The sequence below is a fragment of the Camelus ferus genome, chromosome 19 (genome assembly GCF_009834535.1).
Source record: "Camelus ferus isolate YT-003-E chromosome 19, BCGSAC_Cfer_1.0, whole genome shotgun sequence".
Classification (NCBI taxonomy): Eukaryota; Metazoa; Chordata; class Mammalia; order Artiodactyla; family Camelidae; genus Camelus; species Camelus ferus.
Window position 1 is genome coordinate 39,798,737 of NC_045714.1, and position 23,168 is coordinate 39,821,904.

At 40.5% G+C, this 23,168-nt stretch overlaps 1 protein-coding gene across 1 annotated transcript in view; it reads left to right on the top strand.

The window, feature by feature from the left end:
* Positions 1 to 9,450: 9,450 nt before the first annotated feature.
* The window catches only part of CTNNBL1 (catenin beta like 1), a 143,948-nt gene continuing 130,230 nt past the window's right edge, over positions 9,451 to 23,168 (top strand). Inside the window, 1 exon segment of the mRNA XM_006188621.2 lies at positions 9,451 to 9,601. Coding sequence (XP_006188683.1) covers positions 9,572 to 9,601 — 30 coding nt within the window. The 5' untranslated portion in view covers positions 9,451 to 9,571.

A 23,168-nucleotide genomic window follows, 5' to 3' on the forward strand; every position in this document is an offset into this window, starting at 1 on the left:
ACATATATATATTCATTGTCACATTTTTTCTCTGAGCTACCATAAGATCTTGTATATATTTCCCTGTGCTATACAGTATAATCTTGTTTATCTGTTCTACATTTTGAAATCCCAGTCTATCCCTCCCCCCCCCCCCGCCCCCTTGGCAACCACAAGTTTGTATTCTATGTCTATGAGTCTGTTTCTGTTTTGTATTTATGCTTTGTTTGGTGGGTTTTTTTGGGGTTTTTTTGTTTTTTTTTTTTAGATTCCACATATGAGCGATCTCATATGGTATTTTTCTTTCTCTTTCTGGCTTACTTCACTTAGAATGACATTCTCCAGGAGCATCCATGTTGCTGCAAATGGCGTTATGTTGTTGGTTTTTATGGCCGAATAGTATTCCATTGTATAAATATACCACATCTTCTTTATCCAGTTATCTGTTGATGGACATTTCAACTAATCTTCGACAAAGGAGGCAAGAATATACAATGGAATAAAGACATTTTCATTTTTTAAATGAGTAAACATATAATTTTGTGCAAAAATCAAATACCATCTTGTGCTAATCTCTGCCATGAACAGTGGGAGCAGGTGGTAAATTTGGGGGACATGCACTGGGGAAAAATCATAAATGAAGGCGGTTCTGCCTATTAACCCTTCCCTCAATGAATAGACCTACAATCTCCACAACTGAATTTTAGAACAAGTTCATGGAAGTCCAGTTCATGGAAGGGTTCCATAGGAGCATAATTTGGAAAGATGAGCTGGTTGGAGTAGGAGGGGCCAGTTAATCGATGGACAAGTTTCTGTTTTCATATTTGCTAGCTAGCTGCTGAAAACCAACTAGTGGCCTCTCCAGAGCAAGCCAGCAGGACTCTGTGTTTTTGTATTAGCTGCATTTCTATCTCTGTTTTATGCCCTTCTCCATGTTTTTATTCTTACACCTTTTTTTTTGTGATGTTTCTTTCTTTTTTTAAATTGAAGTACAGTCAATTACAATGTGTCAGTTTCTGGTGTACAGCACAATGTCTCAGTTACGCATATACACACATATATTCATTTTCATATTTTTTTCATTAAATATTATTACAAGATATTGAACATAGTTCCCTGCGTTATACAGAAGAAACTTTTTTCAAATCTATTTTTCTATATAGTGGCTAATATTTGTAAATCTCAAACTCCCAAATTTATCCCTTCCCACCCCATTTCTCCGGTAACCATAAAATTGTTTACTATGTTTGCGAGTCTGTTTCTGTTCTGTAGATGAGTTCATAGTGTCCTTTTTTTTTTTTTTTTACACCTTCTTTTAATTTATGCTGTCTTGCTGTGTTTTATGTATCTTCATAAGCCACCTTAAATCCTTTCTGGAATAAGGTGGTGGTATAAACAAAACCATATAACATAAATATAAATATAAAATGTAACAAGCTCTATAAAAACCTATTCCTAAAATACCAACAGTAGTTATTTCTCATGGAGGGAAATAGGAGGATTAGAGGTGTATTGGGCGAGGGGAACAGTGTGCATCCAAGGGGAAATAGATCTATGTAATTTTACAAAGCCCAAGATGTGGCATTACGAATAACTTTAAATAGCATGAATTTTAAAAGTGGTTTTGTTTTATTACCTCTATAGATATATATTTTCTTTATTATTTACTTCTGTAGTATTTTCTCAGGATAGAAATTGAGAAAATACAAATAAGCAGAGAGAAGAAAATTAAAGCTACTCTTAGCCCACTACTCAGAGATCATCACCACTAACATCTCAGAGCCTTTGTATCTTCTTCATGTAAGATTCAGAGAAGGGGTCCCAGCAATAGGGCTTAGAGACTAATGAGCTAGTGAATTCTCCTCCTACCCCAGCTAGGTGATGGGGGCGATGAAGATGAGGAGGAAGAAGGAAAAGAGGAGGAAGAAGAGGAGGATGAGAGGAGGGAGAGGAGCGACAGGAAAGAAAAGATTCTTTGAGGTTCTGTATGTGGGTGTCCGAGGGTAAATGGGGAATTGGGAGAACAGGGTAGTGTCTGCTGCTTCGTCTGACTCAGGGATGAAGTCTGACCCTCTTAGGGAGAGATGCTGTGGGCAGAGGGAATGAGATGTGGGGTACAAGCAGAACTGCTGTAGGGCCCAGATGACAGGTGCCACCTAGCAATGAGGAGTGATGCCTATACCCCATGTCCCTACAGGACATGGTCTGGCGCTGCCGCTGTGAGGACCCAGTCAGGAGACTGTGGCACCTCTGGGGTCCTGCAGCTTCTAGAGCTCCAGAGAGCAGCGTTCTCGGCAGGGTACCAGTAGCAGTAGCGAGGCTCCCTTCAAGTGACTTGGGGGCAGCAGGTGCCAATGCAGAAGTCAGAGCTGAGGATCTGGAGAGGGTCAGCCAGGAGTATAGATGGGTATACGCATGCCCAGAAAGAACTCAGTCTTTTAGGAGATCTGGGCCGAGGGGCTTATACTGGTGCAGGGGGAAGCTCTGAGTCAGAGAATGTTAATTTTGTTGATGGGACATCATTTGTATGCTCAGGGTGTTAGGCGTGAAGAATTTAGGTCTTTAAAATACATACATGGATATGCATAGATTTTTTTTCTAAGCAAAAATTTGAGATTTCCCTCTGGGTAGCAGGTTTTCAGAAACTTCTGAGGAGGTTGACATAGATCAGTTTTTCTTAAAATGTGTTTCTTATAACACTACTTCCACAGATGTTACATAAAAAATGGTTTTTGTGGTCACATAGGCTTGGAAAACATAGAGTCTTGTAGGCTTCGCCCTACAAGACTGCTTGGAACTTTTAATATACTAACATGCATTGTAATTCTCTAAGAGAAGGTGTAAATTTAGCAGCTTTCCCTCCAGCCATCCTGGAGGGCAGGGCCATCCTCTGCCTTCATTGATATCTGCCAGGAATGGTTCAGGGAGTCTAATGGGTATTAATCAGATGCTCAGTTTATCAGTAGGTCACAGTGGCAGCCAACAATGGGAATGTCACTCTTGGGCATCTAACCTGCTTCGATTTTGTATATCTATTGCTGCATAACAAATTGCCTAAAAACTCAGGAGGTTAAAATACCAAAGCATTTATTATCTCACTGTTTCTGTGGATGAGGAAGTAAGGACCAGCTTAGATGGATGATCTTGGCACCCCATGTCTCATGAGGTTGCAGTCAAGATATCAGTGGGGTTGCAGTCATCTGAGAGCTTAACTGAATATGGAGGCTCCACTCCAAGATGGAATAGTGACTCTTGCTTCCTGGCATTCATGTCGTGTATAGTCCTTTCTCACAAAGAATAGGTCTGATCTGTGCAAACTATAGGATATTGCAGAAATGATGGACCGTGACTTCTGAGACTAGGTCACAAAAAACACTGTGGCTTCCACCCTGATCTCTCTTGGATCACCTGCTTTGGGGGAAGCCAGACATCATGTTATGATAACACTTGGTTGGCCAGATAGATCCACAGAGTGAGGAATTGGGGTCTCTGGCCATCAGGCAGCACCAGCCTGCTGGGCGTGTGACCGAGCCATCTTGGGAGTGAATGACATCTTGACTTCAATCTCCAGAGACACCTTGATCCAAAACTGTCCTGGTAAGCTGCTTCCAAATTCCTGATCCACAGAAACTGTGTGAGATAATAAATGTTCATTGTTTTTTAAGCCACTACGTTTTTAAGTAATTTGTTACACAGCAATAGATAACGAATCCACGTCCTTAGTACTAAGGCTGGGTAATAAACAGCTCCTTCAGCTCACTGGTTAAGGAGCCTGCTTGCTTCCTAAGCTAGACGTGGTCTTGACCAATGTCCTTTTTCAGTGACTCCAAATACTGATTGCATTAATGATTCTCCCCATCCCTTATTATAAAAGCATCTCTGAAATGTCTGACTCATGAGGATCATTGTGGGTGGGGCACTGATGAGGGGATAAACCCATTAGAATTAGGGGTTTATGAAATTCATTACGTTCTTATGAGCCATTGTGAGTACTGATATTCATGGTTTTTCCAGTCCTACGTAAGTGACTGGAGAATCCTTTTTTGGGCAATGGACAAAGTTAGTCCCTACTTGTAGCCTTTCTTCCTTCTCCCTTTTTTCTAAGAGAAAGCATCAGGAAAAGACGATCTCTCTTACTCTTCCTGATGTTGTGCCTAAAACTGCTGCCGCCATTCTGTTGCAGGAAGAATAATGAGTTCCAAAGCATCCATCACCCAGCTTCAACAATTATCAACTCACCAATCACCCTCTCATCCACACTTCCACCCACACCCACACCTGCTCCCACCTTGGATTATTTTGAAGCAAATGCCAGCCATCATATTATTTCATGCATAGATTTCAGTATGTATCTTTAAAAGATTAGGACTCGTAACAACATAATTCAATTCTACTATCATGCCTTAAAAAAAAAAGCCTCCAAATAATTCCTTTTCATTGCCCATCCACTACTATTGAATTCTTACTTGGCTCACAGTGTATCTAAGAACATAAACTGCCCTTGTCTCTAATAGAGACCAGTGCTTGCTGGAAGAGATAATTACTCTTTAGCATTTAATAATCATCTGTGCCTGTATCATAAATGTCAGTGCCATTTGAAAGGTTAACTGAGCCCAAATCCTTACTGTTCGGTGCATAGTCAGACAGGCTTGGATTGGAATATCACCAATTACTAATACTATGACTGTGGGCAAGTAACTAAACTCTCTATATTTCATTTTCACCATTTAAAAATATTAAAGTAGAGAGGATCCGGGGACCTGGATTTTGGGAGTGAGAGGCAGAAGGAACAGGGACTCCTCTCAAACCCCAGAAATTGCATTCTGCTCCCCAGAAAACATAACCCCCTTTCCACTCCCTACCCTGTAATTCTTCCCTACTCATTTAGTGCCTGAATAGGAGCCTGGATTTCTTCGGCACTGTTATGTGTTTCCAATCAGCCCATGATTGCAGGGTAGGAGCTCAATATTGGTGATAAATATACTTTATGAGTGTTTTTTTGAGGATATTTTCTTAAAGGCTGTTCCAACAAATAATTTACTGGGGCAATGAAAGATGGAGGAAGCAACTCTGACTACATCTCGGAGCACCAAAAGCTTGAAGTTTAAGGAATCTAGGCAGCCCACTGCTATTTGGAACTTTCTAGAAGGGATCATTCTTCCACATTACATTTTTTAAAAAAAAGGTTACAGCCCAGCAGCTGGTCTCTTGGGTGGTGGCCTTCTCCCATCTCTCTGGTGGATGCCACTCTCAAATCATCACCATTAGCACATGTTTTTGTTCTGCTTGGTGCATGGCACATAGCTCTCCTCCATGAACCGCCCCCGCCCTTGTTAGTTTTTTTTTTTTTTTTTTAGGAAAATTTATATTATATTAGTGCTCAATGTAATGATTCAATATTTATATATGTTGGAAAATGATCACCACACTAAGTCCAGGTAACATCCGTCATCATATATAGTTATAAAAATTTATTCTTGGGATGAGAACTTTCAAGATCCACTCTTTTAGCTATTTTAAAATATGCAATACAGCATTATTAATTATAGCCACTGTGCTATACATTACAAACCCGTGACTAATTCATTTTATAACTGGACATTTGTACCTTTTGGCTCCCCACACCCATTTTGCCCACTCCCCACCCCTGCCTCAGGCAACCATCAATCTGTTCTCTGCATCCATGAGCCTGTTTTTGTTCTGTTTTATTTTAGATTCCAAATACAAGTGAGATCATATGGTATTTAGCTTTTTGGTCTGATTTATTTCACTTGACATACACACAGCTTTTCTAAACTTCCATTTCCTCATCTTTAAAATTGGAATAGCATATAGTTAGGATCTGGGGTAGGGATTTGAAAGGATTTGAAAGTAGTACTGCCAGGAATGTATCAATTAGTAGATTGATTGGACCATGTATTAAATCAACAACTTTAGGGAGTGCCAGTTAAGTGCTAGGTATTGTGTTAGGTTCTAAGGTTATCCTGGTGAGCAATGCAGCGATCTCTGGCCTTCTGGAACTTAGAATATGGAAGAGAAAACAGACCCCCAGTGAGTGAAAAGAAAATAAGTATAGAAACACAAGTCATAAGTGCTCTGAATATAATAGTCAAGAATGTTGATGGAGAATTTTGAGGGGAGGAGAGGAGAGCGATTATCATAGTCCTTATCCTCAAGGAAAATGCTTCTGATGTGATAACATTAAGCTGAGACCAGGAGGATGAGTGCTCCAAACTTCATCTCTGGGGAGGTTCCCAAGGAATTATTAATGGACCTTCCCATCAAGGTAAAATTGAAATATCTTAATGTGGTATTCCAAGTTCCTCCATGACGAGGATTGCCAGATAAAATACAGGATGCCCAGCTAAATTTGCATTTCAGAGAAGTGACAAAAAGCTTTCAGTATGTTCCTAAATTTTGCATGGAACATATTTATGCTAAAATTGTTTGTTGTTTAACTGAAATTCAGACATAACTGGGTGTCTTACATTTTTTATGTGCTAAATCTGGCCTCACTATCCAAGATCTTCCCCAGCCACCGTCTCCTGCCTTACTTCCCACCAGTCCCTCCACAAACCCTATGCCCTGTCCAACATCCTTATCTTTGCTCATGCCGTTTCTTCTGCCTGGGTCACCAATCTTTCACCATGTCCTCTTGGCAAACTCTTGTCATCTTTTAAACCCCAGTCCAAATGGTGCCTCCTGTGGGAAACCATCCCTGGCAGGTACATTATCCTCATTACAGGGTGCTCCCCAAACCTGGTTCTCATAGGCTTTTGCCTTATGATTCTATATTTTAAGGCATTTTCTAAAAACACACAGACGTGATTGAATGCCTGCAAAGGAAAGGATATAAGGAATGATCTCATCTTTCCCACCTCCCTGCTCCCTCTCCCCAAATTCCCTCTCAACTCATAATATTAACGTCAAACATTGATTGAGTACTTTTCTGTGCCAGGCACCAAGCTAAGAGCTTTGCACACAGCGTCTTGTATAAATTCCCCATAATCTTCTGATATAAATTTGGTTGAATCTCCACTTTGCTGGTGAGGCAATCAGGCACATAGAGATAAAGTTGTTTGCCTCTGTTTCCACATCTGTAAAATGAGGATCATAACATTATCTTCCTCATTAGATTTTCTCCCCAACTAGAATATGGATTCCAAGAGGGCAGGAATTTTTTCTTTATAAATGTCTTTATCCTCAGATCCTAGAATGGTGTCTGGCACTGAGTAGGCATTCAGTAAATACTTGCTGAATGAATAAGTCACTTTACATATGGGGAGACTGCAACTTAGAAAGTAGCTTGCCCAAGGGCACACAGGTAGATGTGGTGGAAATTTGACTAGAACCAGAATTAGTGGTGTGTTGGTAAATGTTTAACAACCAGCTCTCTGAAAAACCACTAACCCTGATTTGTACCATATGTTGAGTTCCTTGATGTAAATACTCCCACCAGGGCCAATTTCAAGCAACCAACCTGATGTCAATTGGCTTGTCAATTTCCTGAAAATCTAATCATAGGCTCTTGCAAGCCTGTCTTTACAAGCCGGCTCCAGCTACCAAGAGCTAGGACATAGTTATAAAGGGTGGACAGCTCCAAAGGGTATACTCCCACTATTCTCTCTGAATGAGGCAGTCTATACTCACAGCTGAGTAGGAGCGGAAAAGACATTCAAGTATCTCAGTTCAAAGCAGATTGCACAGGTGATTCTTAAAAACTATACCCCAATCACCTAACTCCCCCTGCTTAAAACCTTTCAAGATCTTTCCAACGCTCTTAGTGTAAAATCTAATCTACTTACCATGACCCACAAGGCCCATTTGTGGAACCTCCCCCTACACCAGGCACTGTATTATTGGAGTTTTTGTACCAGAATATAATGGTGAACATGACATATACAATTCACATGGAGCCTGTGTCCAGTAGATGAAGCTGCCAGTAAACAAGTAATCAACCATTAAGTACAGATTGAGATACATGTGCAGTAGAGAAGGTGCTAGGAAAGAGAATAATGAGAAGTTGCTTACTTGGACTAAAGGTGAGTTGAGGAAGGTTACTCTAAGAAAGTGACATTTGAGACCTGTAGGGTGAGAAGGAGTTGGTTAAGGTGTAGGGGCTGGTGGCTTGGCAGAAGAGGGGAGGATTTGGCTTTGAGGAATAAAAATAATTTCTGTATAACTGGAGACCATGGAGATGAGATGGGGTGAATGATTGTAAATATTGCTATGGTCTGAATGTTTGTGTCTTCCCAAAATTTACAAATTGAAATACTAACTCCCAAGATGATTGTATTAGGAAGTGAGGCTTTGGAGAGGTGATTAGGTCATAACAGTGGAGCCTTATGTTAGTGCTTTTATAAAAGAGGTGGGAGAAAACTCCCTAACCCTATTCTGCCACATGAGGACACAGTGAGAAGACACTGTCCCTGAACCATAAAGCAGGCCCTCACCAGACAATGAACCTGCCAGTGCCTTGATCTAGGACTTCTCAGCCTCCAGAACTGTGAGAAATAAATTTCTGTTGTTTATAAGCCGGCCAGTGTATATATATTTTTCATAGCAGCCTGAACAGACTAAGACAAATATCATGAACACAAAGAGCAGGGGACTAATGGCCAAGGGGACTAAGAGAGAGGCTTAACATCCTTTGAAGATAGAGCCTTGTTTAAATCCCAGGAGCTCAAATGCACTCTTTGAATGATTCTCTTTCAAGGATGGGCAACTTTTCCTACAGAAAATCTTTTTACTTCATTTGGGTAGGAACAAGATCATCCAGTTCTCATTGGACCTTGCATAGATGAATAAACAGAAGCCCAGAGAGGGCAATGTGATCACCAACAGTTTTGCAGCCAGTAATAGTTGTATGGCCCTGGACAATACACTTTCTGAGCCAGCAGTGTCCAATAGAAATACAATGAAAGCCACAAAGAGAGCCACATGTGTAATTCACATTTTCTTCTAACCACGTTTAAAAAGTAAAGAGAAATGGGTGACATTAATCTTTTATTTTATTTGACTCAATATATCTAAAATATCATTTCGACATGTAATCAAGTCTTAGAAATCCAATGGGTATTTTATTTACACTTAAGGTACATTTCATTTCAGACTTGCCGTATTTCAAGCCCTCAGTAACCACATGTGGTTAGTGGGTATCGTACCGGATAGTACAGTTCTATGCCTCAGTTTCCCTATCTGTGAGGTGAGGAAAAAATGATAAAATTCCCTAGTCACTGAATGGATTGTGAGAGCACACCCTTTCCGCCCTGCACATAGAGGGAGCGCAGTAAATCTTAGCTCCTCTTGTCTTTTCTTATAGCCCCGCCCTCCTTCAAGTCTCCGCCCCCTTCCCCGCCCCTTCAGGCTCCGGGCGGAAGTAGTGGCGTCAAATGCAGCGCGCTTTACGGTAGCGCTGCCTTTTTACCGCAGTGTGGCTGACTCGCGAGTCGTTCGCACTTTTACCTCATTGGCTCTGCGGCCCCGCTCACAGCGCTTTGCGGTAGTGTGGCTGGAGGCGCTGCTGAAGGGTCCGCGGCTTGGTGGTGAGTGGAGGGAATTGGAGTAGCCGGTGTTGGCTGAACCTGGAACCATGGACGTGGGCGAACTTCTGAGCTACCAGGTATGAGGGACGAGGAGGGCTGGGGGACCGTGTCCTTACCCGGACAGGAGTCTCAGGACCAGGGTCCCTTCATCTCACTTCCTCTCACCTCAGCCACAGGCCCTGGTCCCCTCACCTCTCATGTCACCCGGGTCGTAGCCTCTCATTTCACGTCACTCCTTCGAATTTCTCCTGGGCCCTTTCAACTCATTCCTTCCCAAGGCCCGAGCCCCTTCTTCTCAACTCCAGTCTGGGCCCCTTCTCACCCTACCCTAGGGCCTGGCTCCCTTCAACTCTTCTGAAGGCCCCAGACTATTTGCACAACCATCTCCCTTTTGCTCTCTTGTCCCCAGTTGGTGGTCGTGGTGGGAGAGCACTGGTTTTTCTTGCTTTTCCACTGACTGGCTTTGTGGCTTTGGGACAAGTCATGTCACCCTCATTGGGCCTCAGCTTTTGTATGTTTAAAACAGAGACAGTAAGAGCTACCTGTTAGTGTTGTTTGAGGACTGTATCAACTAATGGACCTGAAAGCTGATTTTAAAGTGTAGCAAGCTGGACCCATGTTAACTGCAGTTGTTGGGAGATGTTTGAAATTCTAGCATGGGATGGATCCTGTTGGGAGATGTTTGACATTTTAGCATGGAAAGGGTCCCTAGGAATCTTCTTGTCCCACTTTCTCAGAGTACTTGTGGGGCAGTGGTGGCCCAGAGGATAGACAGGACTTGTCCAAAGTCGCTCAACAAGTCAGAGCTGAGATCAGAGCTGAAGTCTTCTGGCTGTTAGCTCAAAGTTTAACCACCCTCTTTTTCTTTATTTTATTTTTTTACTTTTTTGGGGGTGAGGGGGAGGTTATTTATTTATTTTTAATGGAGGTACTAGGGATTGAACCCAGAACCTTGTGCATACTAGGCATGCACTCTACCTCTGAGCTATGCCCTCCTCCCTAGCCCCCCTCTTTTGACTTCCTAAATGTCCAGTATGGTAGCCACTAGCCACATAGGTTGAGCAGTTGAAATGGGACTAGTCTGAATTGAGAAGTACTCAAAATGTAAAACCACAAAGAAGTAATCAAAATATAAAACCACACTGGATTTTAGTATGGAATAAAAGGTAAAATTTTTATATTGATTGCATGATCCTATCAGTTACTTTGATTGTTGATCATATTGATTAAATGGTCATATATGGGTAAAATTGGTGAAACAGAATATGTTTAAAGTTAATTTTACCTGTAGCTATTGGTCTTTTATTGTGGCTACTAAACATACATATATAGCTGGCCTTACATTCCCATGGGACAGGTCTGCAGTAGAGAATAGGTGACTAAGAGCCATCAGTCTGTAGTCCCATGTTGCTTGGAATCTCTATTTTGCTGCTAATTGGCTGCTGTAACGTTGAACAAAATACTTAACTTCTCTATGGCTTGGTTTCATCTTGTAAATGGGGGAAATGATGGTACCTACCAGGTAAGTCTGTTGTGAAGCTGTTGTAAAATATAAAGTGTGTAGACCAATACTTGTCAAAGAGTAAACGTTCAATAAATGTTAACAATTTTATTCATGCATTTATTCCCTCAGCCAGTATACATAGAACTGACTTTGGAGACTCTAGACATCTCCAAGTGGGAAAGAACTTGTAAACAATGGGAAATATATAGCCAAGTGATTTACTTTTTAAAACAGCTTTGACCGTGAAAGAAGAAAGGAAATAGGGGGGTTGTTGAATGAGTGGTTGTATGCCTGTTTGGCATACACATGAGCCCACTGACTCATAGAATATTAAAGCTAGCAGAGGTTCATTCATTTGCTCAACAAATATTTATTGAATATGTACTGTGCAAGGCACTATAAGCATTAAGTATACAACACTGAGCAAAACAAAGTTCTTGCTCCTGTGGAGCTTGTAGTCTGGTGGGGAGGTAACAAAATAAGAGAGTAAACAAATGAGAAATTCAGATTGTGATAAGTGCTTTGAAGGATACACAGGGTATCCTTCAGAACTGTGCTATTTGGTGTGGTAGCCACTGCGCATGTGTGATTGTTGAACGTTTGAAATGTGGCTAGTTCAAATTGTGATCTGCTACATGTGTAAACTGTATACTGGATTTCCAAGATTTAGTATAAAAAATGATTGTAAAATATATTAAGTTTTATATTGGTTCTACGTTGAAATGGTAATACTTGGGATACGCTGGCTTAAAGAAAATTATTAAAATTAATATCATCTTCTTAAAAACTTTTAAACTGTGGCTACTAGAAAATTTAAAGTTATGTATGTGGCTTGCATATGACTCTGAATATATTTTTATTGGACAGTGCTGCTAAAGAAAATAACCCCTGGGAGTGGGAGACAGAACCTGCTGTGTTAGATAATATGGCCTGTGAAGGATTTTTCAAGAATAGACTTTAAAAGACTGATGAAAAGTACAGAATGATCAGCCTTAGAGGGAACAGCAAGTACACAGGCTATGAGGTAGAAGCTGGTGCAGCCGTTGGAGGATCAGAAGGAGAACTGATGTAACTGGAACTCCTGAGTGAGCAGAGGAATGATAGGTGATGTCAGGGATGTAGGCGGATGACAGACTGTGTAGAGGCCCTCCTGTGGTCTATGATAAGGAGTTTTGAATTTTATTTTATTTTATTTATTTTTTATTGAAGTTCAGTTGATTTACAGTGTTGTGTTAGTTGAATTTTATTTTGAGAGATGTTATAGATAACCTCATTCAACCTACTTGTTCACAGATGAAAAGTGAACCCCTTTCTGTTAAAGGGACTTCCCTGAGGTTGTAGGCCAAGGTAGTGGCAGAGTTGAGGCCAGAATCCCAGTCTCCTTATTTCCAGCTCTGTTCATTCCCCACATGTATTATTCATGCAATTTTCTTTCTGTCAATGTCCACTCCTCCTGTTCATAAAAGACGGTACAGCCTGGAATCTAGTCCGTAATAAATCACATGTGCCCATCCTTTTATGGAAAGTTGTGAGGATCACCTGAGTTAATGGGTGCAAAAGCTCTTTGAAAACAGTAACTTTTTATAGATATGAAAGATGCATTGCTCACCTGCATCATCTCTCTAAATCCTTGTGAAAACTCTCTGCGGAAGGTACTGTTTTAAATCCCTGTTGTACAGATGAGAGAACTGAGGTACAAAAAATGCCTACCTCGTTGCTGCAGCTCCTAACCACGGCGCTGTACTGCCTGCCTGCTCTGTGCCAGATGCTGAGCTAAAGTGCTTTCAGATATGTCCTTACATTTAATTCTCAACATGCCCTTTGAGGTAGGTGGCATGCCTATTTTATAGAAAAGGAAACACAAGCTAGAGAGGTCAGTTACCTGCCCAAGGACAAACAGCCGGTAAGGAGCAGAGCCAGAACTGGAACTAACTGAGTACCCAAATCTAGTTTTCCACTTTGTTTTCAGATTTTAAAGAACATTTAAAATTTAAGTAATATACACACATAGAGGAATAGATAAATCTTAAGTGCTGTTGATTATAGTTATCATTTACAAAATAGGCTCGATGTGACCACTGAAGTTCATTTCTCAGGGAGAAAGTGGTCGGATTTGAACATCCCCATCCCCAGAGTTTGATTCAGTAAGTCTCCCTTGGGGCCTTAGAATTTGCATTTCTAATAAGATCTCAGGTGGTGCAGAAGCTGCTGGTCCAGGGACCATACTTTGAGACCCCCTGGTCTAGAATGATCTACATTCCTCTTAAAATATTCTCTGGCTGAGACGTTCTCCTCCCTTCTTATGGCCATTAGTTTTCAATTTTTTGAGCTTAAGTTTTACTTTTCCCCTGCCGTCTAGATATTGAGAGCAAATCGCTTAATCTTTCTGGGCCTCAGTTTCCTCATATGCCTAATGAGGGGATTAGATAAGTTTCTCTGAGGTCCTTTCTAGCTTTAAAATTCTGTGATACTAATTATTTAGGCCAAGAGCTTCAGAGATTTCAAGGAATAAAAAAAGCTTGATGTAGTAGAATGAACTGAAAATCTGGGAGATTTGAGTTTTAATCCTACCTTTATCATTATTTATCAGGGTGACTCAGGGCAAGTCACTTCCCCTCTCTGTACATCACTTTTTTTATCATCTGTAAAATGAAGAGATTGAGCTGTATGACTTTTGGTTCTTTCCTTCCAAAAATTCAGAGACTAAAGTAAACAGAGAAAATGTATAATATCAAAAAATGTTTATTAAAAGTATTTAACTTTTTGAGGGTGCTTACTAAATTTCACTTTTGGGGCAACTTCATGGGAAGATTCCAATTTTCTGCTGAGATTGGTTCTTCTAGTAATAGAATTAAGGAGCAAGTGCCTTGGTATATGACTTATATCCTTGACATATGTTAACTATTCATTTGAGAAGACAGAAGAATTACAATGTGGACAGGAGGTGGTGGAAAAAGTCTTAAAAAGGAAACCAGTTATGTTCCCAATATGGAAATGTACTTTTTTTTGATGCCTTCAGGCTTAGACATCTCATCAAGAAGTGTGCCCAACAGTTCCTTGGCTGAGAAGTTTCTGCTGCATAGGCGTGTATGTGAACTCCAGGGCATTCTCATTAATACTAATTCCACAGATGTCTGGAAAAAGTTCTTACCTCCGAAGTTTTGCAAGAAAGAATTCACAGTGCAGTTTGGCTCAGTGGGAATGACTTGCTTTGTGACGTGAGAAGTATTCTCTTTGAGGCAGATTGGGGTTAGGGACCCTTGGTTTGGCAATACTGCAGACACCCACTCCTCTTGTCACCTATCAGTCAGTAATATAGCATTTCCTTGGACTGAAAGGGCTTGTAGGAATCAATAGTCTTTCTTCTTTCCCCTTCTTATTTCTTTCTTTTGAAATAAAAAATCTTAATGACAGTAAACTGACAGGAATAGTATTAAAAGAAAGTACTGAGAAAAGGGAAGCTACTACCTTAATCCAATAAATATTTTTATTATATTCCCACAGTTTTTATGTATTTTACATGTCTAAAACCATTGTATGTATACTGCTTTGTGTTCTAGGTTTTAACACTGCCAGAAATATTTTGTTTCTACATAGTCTTCATGTTATTTTTAATGTTTGTATATTTTTACTTGAGTGATAGACCAACCATTTTTCTCTAAATTGTTCCTCTATAATTGAATATTTAGGTGGTTTCCAGGTTTTGTTCTTGGAGATAATATTGCAGTGAACTTTTTTATTCATGTGTCATTTCCCCCCTCACACCTGTCATTAGTAATTATCATGTGCCATCATCTCCTGTGCTAAGGATTGCATGGACTAAAATTATTAAGACATGGTCTTGGACCTTAAAAAATTCATAATTTTTAAGTGTTATGAAAGCACAATGGAAGGAATGATTGGATATGCTTGGAGAGGGGATGTATTGATAGGAATGGATGCTTTGGTCATTGGAGAAAAGGAGATGACATTGGAATCCTAGCCTTGAATGAACAGAAATTCTGTGGGTGGTGAAGGAGGCTGAGAGTCATTCTTGACTAGGGTTAGTGAGAGCAAAAGCATAGGAGTAAAATGTATTGGAGTAAATGAACGGGAGTGGCAGGAGCTGATGGGGTTGTCTCAGCTGCGGATATGTCAGGCGATACATTGTGCTCATATAGGATTAACTCTTTATCACTTTACAGTGCTAACAGCAGTGTGTGTTCCAATGCTACTGCAATCTTGATACTACTAGTTGTCATAATTTAATTTTTTTCTCATTAATCTAGTAGGTATATAAAGAGTTCATTTGCTTTAATAAGCTTTTTTCCCCCTTATATGTGTTCATCATTTGTATCCCTTATCTGCTTCTTTTTCTTAAGGTAGTATTGTAGTTTGTAACTGAGGTTTTCTGTTGTGTTTTTTATTGATGGTGTGTGTATAAGAAACGTTATGGGAAGCTTGAACACTTGAGCTCAAATATATCTTTCATTCTGTGGTGCCCCCATTTTACCTGTAATCCTGAGAATATTATCCTAATCATGATGTCAGTTTATAGCATTGTGAAATAGGCTCTTTTTGCATGATAGTTGAGACTAGTGGTTTTTGAAGTTACTTATTGCTATTTATTGGGGGACTATACATAACAAATAAAGAGCTATTCTCATTGTTAGTCCCATTTCAGGGTGTTTTCTTTTTCATCTCCTGAGTGACATTTTTTTCTTAAGTTCATTTCCTCACTTTGCAACCTTCCTATCCTCTCTTTCCCCTGGTGTGTTCTTTTCATACTCACAAAATACGTTCTATTTATGTGCCTCCTTGCACAGTAGGCAGTGAACTTAGAGACAGGGACCAGCACCTAGCAGGATGTCTCACTCATAATTGATGCCTAATAAATGGTTGTTTAGTGATTGAGTGAATGAACCAGTACCTGCCTTTAAATATGCTCTTCTGGATAAACTTTTGTTCTAATATCTTGTTTGCTTGCTGACTTGCATCTCTTTGCTTTAGTGTTAAGACTTCAAGAAAGTTTGATTCAAATTTGTTACTTCAGTTACCGAACTGTAACTCTTCCTTGTTACATTTTGCTCCTCTTGCTGCAAAACCTATATTCTTTTTTTAACTTTTTATTTTGACCTTATTTTAAACTTACAGAACATTTGTAAAAACAGCAGAGTTTCCATATGCTCCTCACCTAGCTTCCCCTAAGGTTATCTTATATAACCATTGCACAGTGATCAAAACTAGAAAATTAACATTCATATACTAGTAACTAAACTATAGACTTAATTCAAATGTTACCAGTTTTTCCACTAATGTCCTTTTTCTGTTCCAGGATCCTATCCAGGATCCCACATTGCATTTAAATTTATTTTCCTTGTTTTTTACAGTCTTGACATTTTCAAAGAATATTGGTCAGTTATTTGTAGAATGTCTAAAACCTATTCTTGAAGGTTACCAATGCCCTCTGTGCCAGATATTTTCTTGAGCCTCATTATTCTTGATTCTTCACTAGAATTTGATTCTTTAACCCTGTTCCTCATCTTCTTAGAGGAACTCATCCATTCTTTTGTCTTTCACCGCACCTTTATATAGAAAAACAGCACACTAGTCCTGACTTACTGAACATTCTGGCTGGATGTTCTAGTATCAAATATTGCATCCCTCCACCCGCCTGCTCATCACCTACCCAAGATTTTGCATTTTAGTCAGGGCTGTAGCTGTTCAGCAGACTTGAAAGAAGCCCTGGAGTTATTTCTCAAAGATAAAGGGGCTCAAAAGATGAAAGACAAGGTTCTTTTCCTCATGGAAAACACAAGCTCACGAGCAGAGGTTTAACTCCTCTCGCAGGAGTCAGGAAGGTGTTAGGATCTGAAAATGTGTAAGTCACAGTTCTTGCTCTCATGGAGCTTACAGTCTAAGGGGGAGCATCCCACAGATCTGAAAACTGATAATCCAGTACAGAGCGCCATTGCTGTTCGTAGAAGCATGAACAAGATATTGATGGCGCAGAGGTAGGAGTGGCTCAGCCATCAGGAAGTTGGAAAGGCTCCATAGAGGAGGAGTTGTTTCTTGAGTCTTCTTGCTACTCCTTCTTTTCTAATTCAGCTGCCACCATCTTAGTTTAGACTCTTGAGACTTTGTCAGATAAGTAGTCTGTCTTACTTTTGTCTTTGTGGATCTCATATTGGCGTGATGAATGTGGGTTTATTTCCTCTGTGTGCCAATACTCTTCTCTGGTCATAGACTCCAGTCCTACCTGTTTCAGCTTCCTTGGAGATAGGTCTTGTTGAGATGCCTAATTTTGGAGGTGAACTTGAGGAAGACAGCCATACCTTTTCTGCAGTCTCTCCCTAGGGGAGTTACTGTTAAAATTGGAGGGTTGAATTTCTAAGACCCCAATAAGAAAATTTTCATATGTAAAAATGGCTACACTGGAGAATAAGGATGTTTCAAAATAGCTTGTCAGCACTGTTGGAGAAAATAATTTAAGGCACATGCCCTCTTACTGTGCCCATTTAGGTGCCTTTTAATGCTTAGTGTTGTGGATGAACACTAACTCTGGGTCAGACAGACTGCCTGTGTTTGAATCCCACCTCTGCTACTTGGTAGCTATGTAACCTTGGGTCAGTTAATTAACCTGTTTAAGCCTCAGGTCTTCATCTTTAAAATGGAGATTATATAACAGCTGTCTGTCTCTGCCCCACCATCTTTTAAAAAATCTCCACTTTACCGAGGGTTAAATGAGACAGTGTGGGTAGGGCTAAGTATTACCGTGCCTGACACACAAGTGCCCAGTCAGTGTTAGCTGAGAATTTTTATTAATCGTATAATTATAAACAACACATATGGTGTAGCAAAAGAAAAAAAATGTTTTTTCTCGAATTCTATAAAGCTGCCTTAGTATTCCCAAGGTCACTGGTCTCTTGGAGATTAAGGTTTAGCATGCTATAAAAGGAAATGAGAACAGTTTGTCACCCACACATGCCACAGCATAGAACTGTGCTCAGTAGATTAAAGTGTAACCCTCTTCTACCGCAGTTAGCAGTCACTGATATCAAAAATTATGTCACCAGCACAGTAATTCTTTTCCCCAGGTCTCTTTAATATTACCCAGAGATCTCAGTTTTCCTCTTTTCTAGTGCCAGGGATCTCATTTACAAATTACTCCTTTCTTTTTCTTTTCTTTTTTCCCTTAAGTTTCCTGAAGGAAGAAATGGTTGGTTTTGGTCTGAGTCTTGAATAGCTGTAGAGAAAATGGAATTCAGAGAAGGTACAGCAGAAATTCTCTTACCTTCTCCAAGGTCAGTCATTTGAGTCTAGTATTTCAGCTGAATAGTTCAAAAATATTTTCTTTTCCACAGGGTTCCAGGAGTGACTTTTCTGAAAATGTATTGGCCTAAAGTTTAACTTTAGAACCCCATCTCCATTGTGGGTTGGTAAATAGACACTAGATTATCTTCATCCTGAGTTCAGTGAAAGATCTAGTGAGACTACCACAGTGCATCTTCCTCTCTTAGCTCATTTTAGGGTATCAGTTGCCTGTAGGCAGATTATCTACTACCCAGCACTGTCCAAAGCCATTGACTGAACTGAGAAGGATTTGAAATCAAGCACAGAATGTTAGGAGGCTTCTCTCTGACTGTGTCTGACTGTATTCCCAAAGCAGGTATGATTGATTATTGAACACTTTGTTTGGCATTATTCATGTGCTCATTCTGTTAGTACATAAAATTGAAGATTAGTTACATTTTTATTTGACACCCACCCCCCTCAGTTAAGAGTAACTAAGTTTGCAGTTACTTTTGGGATCATTAACAGACTTAAACATTAATAGTATATCAGCCCTCTGCTGGTGTGTCATTTTGGAATGCTGTTTTCTTTGCAGCTTTGGATAAAAGGAAAAGAATTGCAGCTACAGTTGCTGTGTTATCTTTTTCTGTCCTCTTTGAACTTTAATGCTTCCAAGGAAACAGCTAATAGTGTCCCATATTAATAATAAGGGAAACTTGAGCATTTCAGTTACATAATTATTGGCAGAGAAGCTGAAACATGGAGTGGGGGCTCTGACAGGAGTAACTCATTGGGTAGGGGAAGATGGCGATGCTAAAGAATTAAAGAATCAACAGAATGCTGAAACTCAGCAACGAAAGAGGACAAGAAAAAGACATTGCCATTGAGGAACTGAGGGTTGGAGCTGTAAGAAGCCCATAATGAGTTTCCTTATTTGAAAATACAGGTTGCATTGAATTGCACTAACTTTTATCTAGTGTCTTTGGAGAATGTGGTGTTCCTCATAAACAGACTTTCCAGATAACTGAAGTTTCGAAGTAGAGCAAGAGTGCTGGAAAAGAAGGACCTAGAAATGATCTGTCACAACCTCCTCTATTTACGGACGGGGACAGCAGAGCACAGAGAGGGAATGTGACTTGCCTCAGGATCTCAACTACTTGGTGATAAAATGGGGTTCAGAGAAGTGCTTTTTTCCGTGATTATGTCCCCTCCTCCTTCACATATTTAAAACTTGAATTTTTCATCATTTTGTATGGAGTTTTTTCTAAAACATACACATTCTTGTCTTTCTCAGTAGGTCACACTGTTGTCTTAGGCTCGTTATTATGAACACGTGTTAATTGTGTTCAATTTCTTTCCTGACCTTTTGAGGGGTGGAAAGCTTTTACTCCTACATTAAAACACTTTGGAGTGTTAGATTTTGAGTTCTTGTGCCTACTTACAGTTTTTCTTGCTTCATTTTGGTGTCAGCTGTCACTCCTTAGTGTTATTGTTTAATAGGGTTTTATTTAGGGCCTTTTTTGCTTTCTTTTAATGGTGTCATGAAAAGTTGAGGTTGTTGGATGAATGATTCTTGGTCATCTTTGGATAAACTGTAAAACTGTGGGGCTCTTCTGTTAGATACTGAAGTCCGCGTGATGCTAGTAGTCATGTTAGTGTAACTTGTCTTCATTTTCCATTTAGCATTTCCTCTAACATCTTTTTACCCATCACTGTCATCTTGGAGACTGAAGAACACCTGAGCAATTGCTATTGCCCACTACTCAGGAGTCTGTTAGGAGAAACTAGAACTCACAGATAGGGGTTTACCTGGCCTTCTGTGGAGTGCCCCTTTCTTTCATGATTTCTTATCTTTCTGGAGGGGAGTCATTTACCTGTCTGATTGCCTTGATCCTATATCTTTAAGCTAGTCTTACACAGATTCATACACCTACTAGCCCATGAAGTCTAAATTGTAGCAATCACCTGAGACCCTGTGTGCTTGTTCCTGACCTGTTCATGCCTCTGCCCAGTTCCTGTCTTGTGCTTGGCCCTTGGCCCTATCTCTCATTTCCCTCTCCCAACACACACACACACACACACACACACACACACACACCAGTTTTTTTAGACTAAGTATGTACATCTTCTCTTTGGCTCCCAACTGCTTCCTTATCCAGGAGGACTCTGCCTGGCTGGGACTGAAACTACCTCATATAGTGTACCTCATATGGTGTACCCTGCCTTAGCTGGACCTTCAAGACCCAACCTTTGGCCCCAGTGCATTGGTAATCACCATTTGTCAGCCCACCTGATCCTCCTGTGAAAGGACAGTTTGAGCAAGATGCTACCCGAGAGGCTTGCAGATTTTCTAGTTCTGCAACTTTGAGAGCCTACAAGTTCTCCATCTTGGTCTTGTCTCCTTTTGCCATTGTCTCCTAGTCACTCACCAGGGCTTGGCGAAGAACCAGCTAATGTTTCTAGGGGCTTTATGACATATGCTCACAGTCAGGCTGTTGGCCAGTCCAGATTTTTGAGGGCTAGTAAATTTTATTTGAATTAGTAATCCATATTGAATCTTTCACTCTTTAATTATTCAACAAATTTATTAAATGCCTACTCAATGCAGGACGTTATACTAGACGTTGGGAATAGACACACGAGAAAGTTGCAGTCCCTTGTCTTTATGGAACTTATATCTAGGGAGGCAAGGCAGACAATAAAGAAGACAAACAAAACAAATGCAAATAAATAAGAACACCTAAACACGCAAAAAAAATGCAAACTAGTTAAACAAAAACAAGATGGTTTTAAATAGGGATATGAAGGGAAGAAAATGGGCTGATGTAATTGAGTGGTGGGGGATCACCAGAAGATTCAAGAAGACCTCTCTGAGGGAGTAACATTTGAGCTGAGAATGCATGATGCGAAGGATCTAGCCACATAAAGAGCTGTAGGAACGCAACGTAAACCAAGGGGAAAACCACTACAAAAGCCTAAGGTGGGAATAAGCTTGTCATGTTTGAGGCAGTATGGCTACAGCATGGTGAGTGAGGAGGGGACAGAGATGAGGAAAGAGGTCAGCTGTGGGGAGGATGGGAAACCCTAAAATGTTTAGATTTTACTGTCAGTACACTGGGAAGCCATTAGGGGTTTTAAGCTGTGGAGTGACACAATTTGGTTGTTTTAAAAGAGCACTGCGTTTGCAGAGTGGAGAATAGATTGTAGGGGAGCAATCTGGCCAGTTCGGTTGTTCAAGGCGGGTAGAATTCACCTTTGTGCTGCAGAGGGCTGCAGCTGAAGTGGTGCTCTCCCTGGGTTAATTGCTTTCCCGCCTAGATTGTTTTCAGAATCTTCCAGTTCTGAACATTTAATCTGTGTTCTGGCTTAATCAAGAAGCAACACTCTTCTAGTGCCAGGCTTGGCACAGACAGTGTGGGCATGGTGCCTTTTGTTGAGCACCCTGCCCTGGAGAGAATGAAGAAAGCAGCCCGAGGACAATGCAGCTGACCCTCAGCACCTGGTAACTTGTGTGAAGCTTTGGAATACATAAACTTTATGTGCTTCTGCAAAACAGTTGCAGATGGTCTGGACTGATGATTAAATATCACCACTGTTTTGTCCAGATTTGCTATGGCCATCCTCTCTCCATGTCTGGTTTTACATTACAGTGGGTAATTAAAGGGGCATAGCCATTTCTGGTTACTTCTAGGACATCTTTTTCAGTTGGCTTAGGGGGAAACTTCAGTTTCTGCCAGTTGTATAAGTGACTGCGGTGAGCAGTGGCTGTGAATGGCTACTTTTTGTTTTCAAAATTTAAAAAAAACGAACAAACTTAAAAAGAACTCTCTCTAATGAAAGGGAATAATTGCCTGCCTTTGCTGTCTCTGCTGGTTCTCCAGTGGGAGTTCTGCCATCAGACTTGTCAGAGTTAGTTGGCAGGGACTTTTTTCCCTGAGCTAGCACTAGGAGATCTGAATGGGCAGAGATAACACAAATTAGCAATGGTACAAGCGTATCTGCAGAGGAACAGATTTCCTTCTGACCAGAGGTGCTGTTGGTGGGTACCACCTAGTTTTCTATGCACCTCTTACCCTTGATGACAGGATTTTTCAGCAAATAAAAAGAATTGCTTAAGACCACTTGAGCTGGGCAGTTTTTACAAGACTTAAGAGTTCAAAGGCCCTCAGGCTGCTTAGCTTGCTAAGGTGGTCTCTGAATATTATCTCCATGGCATATCACTGGGGATCCTTCCACCTCACTCAGCATAATGAACTTGGGGAGACAGAAATTCTGATTCTTCTACCTCATCTTTTTTCTTTTTCCAAAGATTTCTTCTTCTATCCCCAAAACTTATAAGGACACAGAAGGCTCAGTGGGGGAAAGAGAGATGGTGTCTGCCTTCTGGCTGACATTACTTGTGCCAGTGGTCGGTGGGGTTTCCATAATGAAGATTGCAAATCACTTTACATCTTCTTGGAGCCTGTCCCATAATTAGAAGAGTAAACATTTTGTTTAAATTAGTAATTTTCCTGCTACCTTTTCTGTGTGCTTAAAACGACCATTAGAGCAAGATAAAGACTGGTTAACTGCCTGTTGTTGGGCTCCACGTTCTAGTTGTGATTGTCAGCAAGAGGTTGAGGAAGTCTTATTTTAATGAAAAAAGCAATTTTTAGCCAAGGTTCACCTTGTGTGAGGCAGAGGCACTTCTAACCATCTTAACTTTTGATTACTGAGTACAGTGAGTATGGCTTATTTTGGGAGCATGACACCAAGCCCAACAGGACAATATCGGGAGGTAGGTTTGCAGCTGGGCTTGAAGTATTGCCTCTGCGTTATTGGCAGGTTTGCCTTCAACTGATAGATAGTGTTTGTGGAAGAGGGTCACT